At 60.2% G+C, this 11,298-nt stretch overlaps 3 protein-coding genes across 6 annotated transcripts in view; 2 read left to right on the plus strand and 1 right to left on the minus strand.

The window, feature by feature from the left end:
• SBNO2 (strawberry notch homolog 2) overlaps positions 1 to 5,434 on the plus strand; it is a 47,235-nt gene extending 41,801 nt beyond the window's left edge. For all 4 annotated transcript variants that reach the window (XM_071578010.1, XM_071578013.1, XM_071578012.1 and 1 more), the window contains 7 exons: positions 210 to 353; positions 535 to 629; positions 764 to 856; positions 1,053 to 1,184; positions 1,400 to 1,476; positions 1,907 to 2,097; positions 2,390 to 5,434. In XM_071578010.1, coding sequence (XP_071434111.1) covers positions 210 to 353; positions 535 to 629; positions 764 to 856; positions 1,053 to 1,184; positions 1,400 to 1,476; positions 1,907 to 2,097; positions 2,390 to 2,916 — 1,259 coding nt within the window. In that variant the 3' untranslated portion in view covers positions 2,917 to 5,434. The remainder of the gene's footprint in view (positions 1 to 209; positions 354 to 534; positions 630 to 763; positions 857 to 1,052; positions 1,185 to 1,399; positions 1,477 to 1,906; positions 2,098 to 2,389) is intronic.
• A 1,194-nt stretch (positions 5,435 to 6,628) lies between these two features.
• Positions 6,629 to 8,334, minus strand: GPX4 (glutathione peroxidase 4). Its single transcript, XM_071578006.1, has 7 exons — positions 8,209 to 8,334; positions 7,973 to 8,067; positions 7,695 to 7,839; positions 7,463 to 7,614; positions 7,307 to 7,331; positions 6,977 to 7,036; positions 6,629 to 6,882 (listed from the first exon to the last, which is right to left on the minus strand). The coding sequence occupies exons 1-7, from the start codon at positions 8,296 to 8,298 to the stop codon at positions 6,850 to 6,852; spliced, it is 600 nt and encodes a 199-aa protein (XP_071434107.1). The 5' UTR covers positions 8,299 to 8,334; the 3' UTR covers positions 6,629 to 6,849.
• A 364-nt stretch (positions 8,335 to 8,698) lies between these two features.
• Positions 8,699 to 11,216, plus strand: POLR2E (RNA polymerase II, I and III subunit E). The gene is made up of 8 exons (XM_071578001.1): positions 8,699 to 8,841; positions 9,013 to 9,187; positions 9,298 to 9,413; positions 9,811 to 9,891; positions 9,976 to 10,034; positions 10,224 to 10,302; positions 10,431 to 10,507; positions 10,922 to 11,216. The coding sequence occupies exons 1-7, from the start codon at positions 8,785 to 8,787 to the stop codon at positions 10,494 to 10,496; spliced, it is 633 nt and encodes a 210-aa protein (XP_071434102.1). The 5' UTR covers positions 8,699 to 8,784; the 3' UTR covers positions 10,497 to 10,507; positions 10,922 to 11,216.
• Positions 11,217 to 11,298: the final 82 nt, after the last annotated feature.

The following is an 11,298-nucleotide window of genomic DNA, read 5'->3' on the forward strand; positions in this document are numbered from 1 at the left end:
TGTTTGCCTTGAGGGGAAGGTCCTGTGGGAACAGCCTGTGCTACAGATCCCATGGCCCTGAAGCTGGCCCCAGCCCACAGGAACAGTCCTTGGGCTGGGCTGCTGTTACAAGGGTCATTGTGGGGCTGCTTGTGGGGGCTCTTTTGAAGGGGGCCAGTGGGTTCTGTGCCCAGCTTCACCATATTCCCTGACCCACTGTGCTCTTGCAGACTGCTCCATCACCAAATTCCTGAACCGCATCCTGGGCCTGGAGGTGGACAAGCAAAACATGCTCTTCCAGTATTTTTCTGACACCTTTGACTATCTGATTGAGAAGGACAAGAAGGAGGGCAAATACGACATGGGCATCCTTGGTATGGAGAAGGCGGGGTGGCCAGAGCTCTGTCTCCTGCACCCCAGGGGTTCCCTGTGCCTCCTTCCTGTGCTGACTGAGGGAGGTTCCCCACTGCAGTGTCCCCACCCAGCACAGATCCTGAGACCCAAGGAGGTGGTTTGGGTATGTTTTCCTTACAGCAGGCTTTTCTCCTTCCACAGATTTAGCACCAGGAGTGGATGAGATCTATGAGGAGAGCAAGGAGGTCTTCCTGACCCCGGGGCACCCACAGGACGGGCAGGTCGTGTTCTACAAGGTGGGCACCTTTCTCTGCCTGGCTCTAGGCTGCAGCAGCACCAGGGTTGTGCTGAGAGTGGGATTTGTGATGCAGACACTGAGGCACTTGTCCTGCCCCTGGAGTTACAAATCCCTCTGTGTGTCCCTGTTCAGATCAGCGTTGACAGAGGCTTAAAGTGGGAGGAAGCCTACGAGAAGTCGCTTACACTGACAGGAACCAATGAAGGGTTCTACCTCTCCTACAAGGTATGTCCCTGGGCTCTTCCAGGATGGTACCTCAGCTCAGGCATGGCTCCAGTAGGAGATCTGCTGTGGCTCTATAGGGTTCATGTCTGACCTCTTCTGAAGGGTGGGAGATGCCTCCAAGAACCTTCATCCTGGGAGGAAGGGGTTAGCTTAGAGGAGAGAGGCTGTGACTCTAACCATCAGCTGTACCCCACAGATGCGAGGCAGCAAATACACATGTCTGCTGGCAGAGCAGAGCCGTGGGAAAAACTTCATCCTCTACAAGCCAAATATCGGGAAGCAAAGCCAGCCTGAGAGCCTGGACAGTCTGCAGAAGAAGTACCGGCGGGTAGGTGGGAGCTGCAGCCTCTGCTACTGGGGGCTGTGGGCTGGGGGAGGTTGGAGGGACATTCACTGTAGCCCCATCACAGCTCCTTGGGACCCTGTTGTGGTTGGGCAGGGATGGTGGTAGCACCAGGGTGTACTGACTCCCAGCCCTGGATTTCACGTCTCTGCTGTGCGTTGGGCAGGGGAAAATCCCTAATGGTGAGTGCTCTGCTGCAGGTGATGCCTGAGGAAGCCAAGGAGCACTGGGAGAGCAGCTACCACTTCTCCTTGAAGAACTGTAACCATGCCATGTGGTAAGGCAGCTGCAGCCCCAGCCTGTAACAGAATCCCAGGATGGTTTGGATTGGAAGGAAGGGACCTTAATAAAGCCCATCCAGTTCCATGGGAGGGGTGGTCAGGGACACCTTCTACTAGACCAGATTGCTCCATGCCCTGTCCAACCTGGCCTTGGACACTCCCAGGGATGGGGCAGCTACAGCTTTTCTGGACAGCCTGTGCCAGGGCCTCACCACCCTCACAGGGAGGAATTTCTTCCCAGTATCCCATCTGAATATTCCCTCTCTCAGCTTAAAGCCATTAAGCCATATCTTCCCTCCCCAGGTAGGGCCTGGGCTGGGGTGGTCCCTGGCTGTGGCAGTGGGGGAAGCTGAGGGATGGGGGGAAACCTGCTCTACTCTGGGAGCCTGTGCTAATCCTGGTGGTTTTCTCCCATGGTAACCAAAGGAACAAGAGCTGCAAGCTGATCCAGGAGGGGAAGGAATGCTTCCAGGGCATGCGCCTGCGGCACTACTACATGTTGTGTGGGGCCCTGCTGCGGGTGTGGAGCAGGATCGCCGGCATCATGGCCAGCATCACCAGCAGCAGCTACCTGCAGATCGTCCGCCTCAAGACCAAGGAGAAGAAGAAACAAGTTGGTGGGTGAAGTTGTGGAGAGGGGAAGGAAAGTGGGATGAAGGGGTCCAGCTGCCCAGCACCAAGAGTCCCTTCCTAAAAGGGGCATGTTCCAGCCTGGAAGCACCTGCTGCTGAGATGGCCACATGGGAAGGAGGGGAGCTGGGGTTACCCTGCAGCGTTTGGGCGGGGGGCGTGAGCCAGGCCTCCCTGCCCATGTGAACACCCCCAGTGCTGCTGCCCTACCCTCTGTCCCCACAGTGCCCTGTCCCTTCCCAGCGTGCTGTGGGGACTGACACCTGTTCCTCCCCTCAGGGATAAAGATCCCCGAGAGCTGCGTCCACAAAGTGCGGGAGGAGCTGAAGCAGATGGATGAGGACGTGAAGCGGAAGCACAGCCGGCTGCTCCAGGCCCAGGAGCAGGGCCCACCCTTCCCCCTGCCACTGCACATCCTGCCAGGGCCCAGGCTGCCCCTGCCCTCCCTGTGCCAGAATGAGATCCTGGACTTGACCTACAGCCCTCCCAGCAGTAGCATTCCTGACGTGGTGATGAACACGGAGCCTGGAGTGCTCTGCTTCCCCTCGGAACCCCCCCTGCAGCCCCACCAGCAGCACCAGTTGCCCTTTGGCTTTGGCCACGCTCCTGGACTGGAGGGCGGTGTGGCCCCTGGCCCCTCACGGCACGAGCCCCCAGCCCTGCCTCCACCACCTCCCCTGCAGCAGCCACTGCAGGATTTTCTCCAGCAAGATGGGAGTATTAATTTTAGAGAGATCCTGGAGGACATGCTGAGGCCACTCCCCCAGGAGCGCCAGAGTGTGATCCAGTTCAGTGGGCCCTTCTAGAACTTCTGAGTGCCAGCCAGGAATGCCAGTGGAGCTTGGCTGCTGTGGATCTGCGTCCTCTGGTGCAGAGGTGAGAGCTGAGGAGCCCTGAATTTTCTACTGGTTTGGACTGAACCTTTTCTGGTTTTGAGGAAGAATCAGCCTGTAGTTCCTTAAAGCAGAATTTATTTATATATAATATTCAGTCAGGCGTGTACAGGCTTTGATGGAACGTGCCCAGAGGGAGCCGAGCAGGTCCCGCTGGGCCGAGGGGCTCTGCTGTGTCAAGTCCTGCTCACAGGTCAGTGCCCATGTGGGGCTGAGGGGAGACCCTCCTCCTCTGCCCACCTCCCACAGACTACTGAGAGTCCAACCCAGGACAGGCCTTCCGCAGCCCTCCATCCCTGTGCTCTGCATGGCCATGAAGAGGAAGGGAGTGTTGTCCCAGCAGATTCGGGAGCTGCTGAGCTCAGGTGTCCTTGGGTAGGGCTGAGCAGGTGTAGCAAGAGACCCAAAACTGCCTGCACTGGACTGCCCTGCCCTTCCCTTCCCAGGAAGGGACCTTGGGCTGCCTGAGCTCCATGGGAGATGCTGGAGCTGAATGCAACCCCCAAGGACAGAGCTCGGGTTGGTCAGAGCTCAGCCAGGCCGGGACCAGTGGAATTCCCTGGAGCACAAGGGCCATGTGTCCCCTGTCCTGCACTTTAACCTCACCAGGTCACTGTGACCAGCCGTGCTTTGGCCAGTTTCCTGCTGTCATGTGTTATCCCTTTACTGGCTGTCCTGCTGGTCCTGCACTGTCCTTGGCTGGGCCATGGACCCTGGCCCAAGGGTCTGGAACTGGGCAGCCCAGACCTGGCCACTGCTGACCTCTGGAACAGCCACTTCCAGGCCCTGAAAGGGAAGAGCTCCCTTGTGAGTGCCAGGTGTTCAGCATGAGAGTCACTGTTCAGGGATGTGCACTGTGAGAATCACTGCCTGGGGTGTGCACTGTCACTGTGCAAGGTGTGCAGTGTCAGTGTCACTGCTCAGGGTGTGCAGTGTCTTTGTCACTGCCCGGGATGTGCAGTTTGGCTCCTGCTGCAACCTCCCACTTGGATACCAAAGAGCAAAGGCTGTTTTGCAAGCACCGCCCCCCACCCCCTGCCCCACAGTGGAACCAGCTGCCTCCTCCCTAGGATAGAGGTGGCCCTCAACCACCTCTGGCACCGCTCCAGTAGCACCTCTCCTGGGCTGCTCTGGGCCAGGCAGCTTCTCTGCCAGCCTCCAGCCTCCCCTCTGCTGGGTTTCCTTTATCTGCTGTCACTCATTGAGGTGTTTCCTTAAAGTGGCACTGGGATGTTCCCAGGGGAATGAACTGGGACCTTCTCTGGCTGATCTGGCGTTTTCCTCAGAGAGCACCTGAGAAAGGGTGTCCAGCCAGGAAGGCCTGGGGTCCCCCGTGCCCTGATAGGTCAGTGTTGAGGGGACAAGATCAGTGCCTGGCCGTGTCCCTTGCTCTAAAGCAGAGTGCTGGGACCTGCCGTGTTCCCCCAGGACTTGGGGACTGGTCTGGTGCCCTGTTTGGTGTTGGGAATTGCTCTGAATCCATGCCTGGAGCATTGTGTTCTGGCTAAGGTGGGAGCTGCCTTCCCTGACACCCCGAGGTCACAGCCCTGCCCTTCTGCCACATGCATGGGCTGTTTGAGGTTACTCTGGTCCCTGTCCTTACCCTCCTCCCCAGCTGGCACCCACCTCCCACTGGGCTGGAGTCAGTCCCTGCTGTCAGGGGCACATTTCACTGCACCCAAGGAAACCTCCTTTACCTCAAAGTGATCACCAAAGATGGGGGGAGCCCCCCATGCCCCTCCCCCAGGGCCTTGCTGCTGCCCCGGGGGGCTCCTGCTCTCCCCCAACTCTGCTCCTCTCAACCCCAGCAGCCTCCCCTTCCCCACACCCTCCCTATTTAAAGCACGTCCCAGCCCTCGCCATGGCAGAGAGGCCCTGGCTGCACCTCCTGGATGGCTCCTTCAGGGCTGAATTCTCAGCAAGGAGGGAAAAGGATGCCAGGAAAACCCAGCTCAGAGAGGCTTAAACTCAGGAATAGCGAGGGGGAATTCCCCGCTGGGCACCCTCCACTGTCACCGGAGCCTTACCTGGTGGCTTTGACCTTAATTTTAAAATATATGCAATCCTCCCTCCCTGGTCTCTGGGAAGACAGAGAGCACCTTCAAGGAATCCCTTCCCTGCCCCAATCCTGTGTTTTGTCAGGGTTAATAATATGTAACATTATCTTTTAACTAAATTATTCTGCCGTTGTCCTACTGATTGTATTTTTAATGAGTCCCTGTTTTCTTCCCTGACACCTTTTTGTTGGCACTTTTTAATCTGCTTGTTGTTTGCCTTTGGTTTCTATGTGTATTTATAATTAATGGAGTTGTACATATGTAAAGAGATTTTTTTAGAATACGTGCCTTGGACTAATAATTCCTGAATTTTCTACTTGCCTCAGAAGGATAATTTTTCATTCATGCTCAGTAAAAACGGAACAGAAGCCACATGTGAGATTTCTCTAAGTCATAGCTCTGTCTGTCTGTCCATCTGTATGTCCAGCCTGCCCCAGGATCCCAGTGGGACTTGGATCAGGAATCCCTGGGCCAGGATCCTGCTGGCAGCTTGAATTTGTATCTCCTCTGTCAGCTTGGTGGCATTGAGGGCTGTTGTCCCAAGCCTCCCCCTCTCCCTGGGAGAAGCTGCTGTCCTTGCAGAGGAGGATTCTTACTGGATCCAGCCGAGCACTGGCCTTGGATGAGGCAACTCCCGCCCAGCTTTGCTGGGAAAACACAGATAAAGGAGCCTCTGTTCGGGTGTTCCTCCAGCAGGAGCTGCTGTGGTGCCGCGACGTCTCGCCCGGGCACTGCCAGCCCCGTTATCCCGTGGGAGGTGGGGCAGGATGAGCCCCAGGGAGTGATCCAGGCCACAGCTGGGGGGCAGCTCCCAAAACCAGCCCCCCTGACATCCCTGAGGCGCTGGGCTGCAGGCACAGGGAGGGATCAGACTTTGGGGACCTCAGCAAAGATCCCAGGGCTCTTCCCACTCCCTCCCATCCGCTGCAGGGACTGCAGATGTGAAGGGGAGATCGAGCACCCCAGGCTCTGAGGAGGAGGTGATCAGTGTTCCTGCACAACAGTCAGAGCCTGAGCTGTCTCTGCCCTGGAGGGACACAAGCCCCAGTGGGCTTGGCCGGGCATGGCTATGCCTCTGCCAGCACCAACACACTGTTGTCCTGAGCAGGAGGAGGAGCATGGGCCTGCTTGCTGTGGTCAGACCTGTCCCTGGCTGAGGGAGGTATTTCACCATGTTACAACATGACTGGGTTCTGTTTTGCAGGAATTGCTTCTGGATGGGACTTGCGCCACTGCTGGACCCATCCTCTCTGCTGCCCTGCCTGGCCCAGAGGGCTCTCAGGGCCAGGAGAGATCCCAGAGGGGACAGGAAGGATCCCAGAGGGGACAGGAAGGATCCCAGAGGGGACACACACCTTCCCCTGCTCTGCCTTTTCCCAGGGAGCCCCTTGGGAGCGCAGCTCACCCCGGATTTGTGAGCACTTCCTCCTCAGCACAGAGGATTATCCCCACTGAGCTCAGGAGTTGCGTAAGGTCTTGGCTCCCAGCAAAGCTCCAGGTTCTCACTGGGAGCAGCCCAGCAGCCCCAGCCCCATCCCTGCTCCAGTCCTCACCCCGACACCACAGGCTCATTCCTAAGGTCTTTATTGCAAGGGGACTCCAGTTACTGTGAGGGGGCTCTGGCTGCTCCTGCCCACAGCGGCCACGGCCCCGGGACCTCCATCCAGCAGTGCACGCCGAGGGTCAGGGCTGCCTCACCAGGAGCTGGGTTGGAGGCAGCCCGTCATGGGGCTGGAGGAGGCTCCGTGGGCAGCGTGGCTGGGGCAGGCAGGGGAAGAGCAGAGCAGAGCTACAGGTAGGCAGGCAGGTCCTTCTCAATCACCTGTGGGGAACAGGGAGTGTTGTCGTGCTCTGAGAACATCCCTCTCTTTATCCCCCTCCTCCCCACGCAGGAGCAGCCACTCCCCAGCACTTACATAGGGATCCTCCATCGGGCTGTACCTCTTCACCACTTGGCCCTCCCGGTTAATGAGGAACTGGGGGAGTGAAGCAACACCCCGTGAGCGAGTCCAGGGGTCAGCTGAGCTCCCAGGGAGCTGATGGGGGGTGGCTGCTCCCCCCTCAGCTGATTATTGCTCCCCAAATACTCCAAGCACAGGAGCCCCTTGCGATGCTCCTGCCCTGACATCCAAGGTAACAGCACAGAGCAGAGTCCAGGTGAGGCTCCTCCTCTACCCTGACTGCCTCGGGGACTCCCCCAGCTCCCCAAAGCCCAGCACAGTGCAGAGGAGGCACCTCTCTCCTACCTTGGTGAAGTTCCATTTTATTGCACTAGGAGAGAAAAAACAGGAGTGAGCTTGGGGTAGAAAAACCCTTCCTCAGGCTCCTCAGCCCCAACCAGACCCCAGGCCGAGCCCTCCCTGCCGGCTGGGGGTCCTCAGGGTCGCCCCTCCCACACTCACTTGCCCAGGGTGCCCCTCCCTTTGGGCTGCTCCTTCATCCACTTCCAGAGCGGGTGGGCATCGTCCCCATTGACATCGATCTTGCTGTACATGTCGAACTTCACCCCGTAGTTCTCAGCAAATGCCTTGATCTGAGCGTTGTCCCCGGGCTCCTGAGAGGCGACACCGGGACCGTGAGGGTCCCTGTGCCCTCCCGGCACTCCGGGCAAGCCCTCGGCCCCTCCCCACGTACCTGCTTCCCAAACTGGTTGCAGGGAAAGCCCAGGATGCGTAAACCCCTCTCAGCGTATCGGGCGTGCAGGTCAACAAGCTGAGTGTAGTTTACCGCGGTTTTTCCTCATTTGGAGGCCACGTTGGTGATGATACAGACATAGCCCCTGCAGAGGGGGGCGGGTGAGCGGGGAGAGGCCCCTCAGCCTCCGGGGCGCGGCCGGCGGCGCTCCCGGGCCTTGCGCAAGAGCCGCTGCGGCTCCACCGCGCTCCGGCCCCCGGCCCTCCCCTCCCTCCTACCGGTACTTCTCCAAGGACACGTCGTTGCCATCGATGTCGAGGGCGTGGAAGTCGTAGATGGCCTTGGCCGAGCGCCAGTCCTCCGCCTGGGCGCACTGCGGGGCGCGGCGGGGCGATCAGCGGGGAGAGCCCCGGGAGTCCCGTCCGCGCCCCCCGCCCGTCCGCCCCGGGACCAGCCCCCGCCGCGCGGAGCGGCCCGGGCCGGGTCCCGCTCGCTCAGGGCCCCGCTCACTCACCATGCTCCGCACCGGGCCCCGCAGCGCTGCCGATGCCGCCGCTCCGCTCCCGCCCCGCAGCGCGGCCCGCACCGCCCGGCCCCAGCACATCCCCGCCGCGCCCCGCCCCTCCGGCCGCACAGCCAATCAGCGCGCAGGGAGGCCGGCCCGGCCGGATGATGGATGGGAAGCTGACCAATAGGAGCGCGCGGAGGAGGCGGGACCACGCCGGGTGTTTATCGGGCACGACCACGCGGGGCGGGGGGCAGGGACGGATCAAAGGGCGGGGGGTGTGTCTGGCGATGGGGGCGGTGCTCTGGCCCTCCCGACCTGCTGCGGGCCCCGGCACGGCCCGCGTAGATCCGAGAGCCCGCGGCGGCGGAGAGAGCCCCGTTCCCGCCGGTCCTTCCATTCCGCCCAGTCCCCGCGGTGCGGACAGCCCGCGGCGAACTACATCTCCCAGGAGGCGCCGCGGGCGAGGCCCCCGCGGCCGTCCCAGCGCCGCCTGTATGCGCGAGGGGCAGGTGACAGCGTGGGGGAGGCGCCGCGCACGGCAGGCAAGGGCGCGGGCAGCCCGCGGGGGCCTCAGTGGGCAACATGGACGATGAGGAGGAGACGTACCGGCTGTGGAAGATCCGCAAGACCATCATGCAGGTCCGGGGAACGGGGGAAAGGGGAGCCGGAGGGGCCGGGGAAGGTTGGGAAGGGGCGGTCGCCGCGTGGGAAGAGCCCCGGCGGCGCTGCGAGGCCGCGTAGGGTGCGGCAGAGCCCCGCCTGCCCGTGCCCGGTGCGGCCGCGCCGCTGAGCCCGGTGCTGCTCCCGCAGCTCTGCCACGACCGCGGGTACCTGGTGACCCAGGACGAGCTTGACCAGACGCTGGAGGAGTTCAAGGCGCAGTTCGGGGACAAGCCCAGCGAGGGCCGCCCCCGCCGCACCGACCTGACCGTGCTGGTGGCTCACAACGACGATCCCACCGACCAGATGTTCGTGTTCTTCCCCGGTGAGCGGCGCCGGGCCGGGCGGGGCGCTGGGAGAGCCACTCGGGGCGGGGGGGAGAGGCGTTCGGAGCGCGGGGTGCTCTCAGTGACCCCGGGTCTGGCTCCTCCCCAGAGGAGCCCAAGGTGGGGATCAAGACGATCAAGATGTACTGCCAGCGCATGCAGGAGGAGAACATCACCCGGGCACTGATCGTGGTGCAGCAGGGAATGACCCCCTCGGCCAAGCAGGTGCGTGGGGACAGGACAGGCCCCCTCGGAGGGTTCTGCTGGGCACTGGAGGTTTTCCCTGCCTCTTTCTCCTCACTGTTTTAGGTAAATTAAAACTCAGCATTCCCTTACAGAGAAAAGCTTTCACTAAAGCCTGTTGTGCCTTCACACAGCCTCTTCCTTAGCATCAAAGTGTCTTTAAGCAGAGCAGCTGCTCCTGGTGGCAGCAGCACAGCTGAGGGCCCATGAGCAGTTGGGAAGTGGGGGAAGGAAAAGAGGATATTTCCAGGACTCAGAAGATCCACGTGCTCATTACCAGCCTGGCTGTGTCTGTGTGAGCACAGGGTGACCCCAGAGGGGTGGCTCTGGGCACTGCCAGAGCTGTCCCAGCTGCCTCTGACAGACCTTTCCCTCCCAGTCCCTGGTTGACATGGCTCCCAAATACATCCTGGAGCAGTTCCTGCAGCAGGAGCTTCTGATCAACATCACAGAGCACGAGGTGAGCAGGGATGGGGGTTTGTCTCCAGCTGTGTGAGGAGCAGTTGCTGTCCCTGGCTCATCTCGGCCTCTCCCGTGTTTGCAGCTGGTCCCAGAGCACGTTGTCATGACCAAGGAGGAAGTAACAGAGCTGCTGGCCCGATAGTATCCTTTGGTGGCCCTCTGAGTGGCCCTTTGGTTGCCTGTGCATGTCCCTCCCTCCTGCTGGGGTGTGATGGAACTTTGGGCTGAATTCCCCCTGTCCTGCCCTGGTTCATTTCCCTGTTCCATGAGCTGCCGATGGCGCTGCCGGCCCGTGCCGTGTCCAGAGCTGCTCCTTGACTCCCAGCACAGCAAACTGAGGGAGAACCAACTCCCCAGGATCCAGGCTGGGGACCCTGTGGCCCGGTACTTCGGGATAAAACGTGGGCAGGTGAGAGGAACAGGCTGAGGCAGCAGTTCCCTGTGGCAGGGCAGGGAGGGGATGATCCTGGTGCTGTTTTGGAGCTCTGGGAGCAGGAAAGGAGTGTCTTTGTCCTGAGCTCCTTGTGGGTCCTGCAGGTGGTGAAGATCATCAGGCCAAGCGAGACAGCAGGACGGTACATCACCTACAGGCTGGTGCAGTGACCCCTGTGTGGGTAAGGCTGAGGGGACCCCGTGCTCTGGGGGGGCTCTGGGCAGTGCTGGGGGCTGGATGGGGCATCCCAGGGTCAATGTCAACCATCTCAGAGCTTTGAATGGCTTGTGGGGGGAGCTGTTAGGGCAGAGCAGAGGGAGACTCCCCTGTCACCTGCTCACTGAATCACAAGATTCTGAGTTGGAGGGGACCTACAAGGATCACAGAGTCCAGCTCTCAAGGGAATGGCCTGTACAGGAACAAACCCACAACTTTGGCATTATCAGCACCCTGCTCTGACCAGCTGAACCTGTCTCAGGGTCTTGTGCCCACTGTTCAGGCCATGCCCATCGGGATTTGGAACATTTGGTGGGGTCTGGAGTGGGGCTGGCTGAGGGAGTGGGAAATGATTCACATCCTCTGTTCTCTCTCCAAGGTGTGAGGAGTTGTGTGGCACCTCCCACTGTCCCCTCCCACCAGCAGTTCCCAGGCCCTCCGAGCTTCCTGCCCTTCCAACGACAGCCAAGGAAATCCTCTTCTCATGTTGCCTCCCTGCAGTCCTGTCATTGGGCCTCATTCCCTGTTTTCCAGCTTGGACTTTGCTGTGAACTCTCAGTTCCATCCAGAACTCAGCCCTGGAGTCTGGAAGTGAACAGGGAGGAAGTGAGTGGGAAAGGCCTTCATTTCCCTGTTTTATGGGCTCTTGTTTGTAATAAAGGTTTGTACCCTCAGTGCTGTGGTGTTGCTCAGTGTCTCCCTGGGGCAAGGCTTTGAGACCTTCTGAGCTCCCACATTTTTCATTATGTTTGGAAT

This window comes from Pithys albifrons, chromosome 27 (genome assembly GCF_047495875.1).
Source record: "Pithys albifrons albifrons isolate INPA30051 chromosome 27, PitAlb_v1, whole genome shotgun sequence".
NCBI classification, from domain to species: Eukaryota; Metazoa; Chordata; class Aves; order Passeriformes; family Thamnophilidae; genus Pithys; species Pithys albifrons.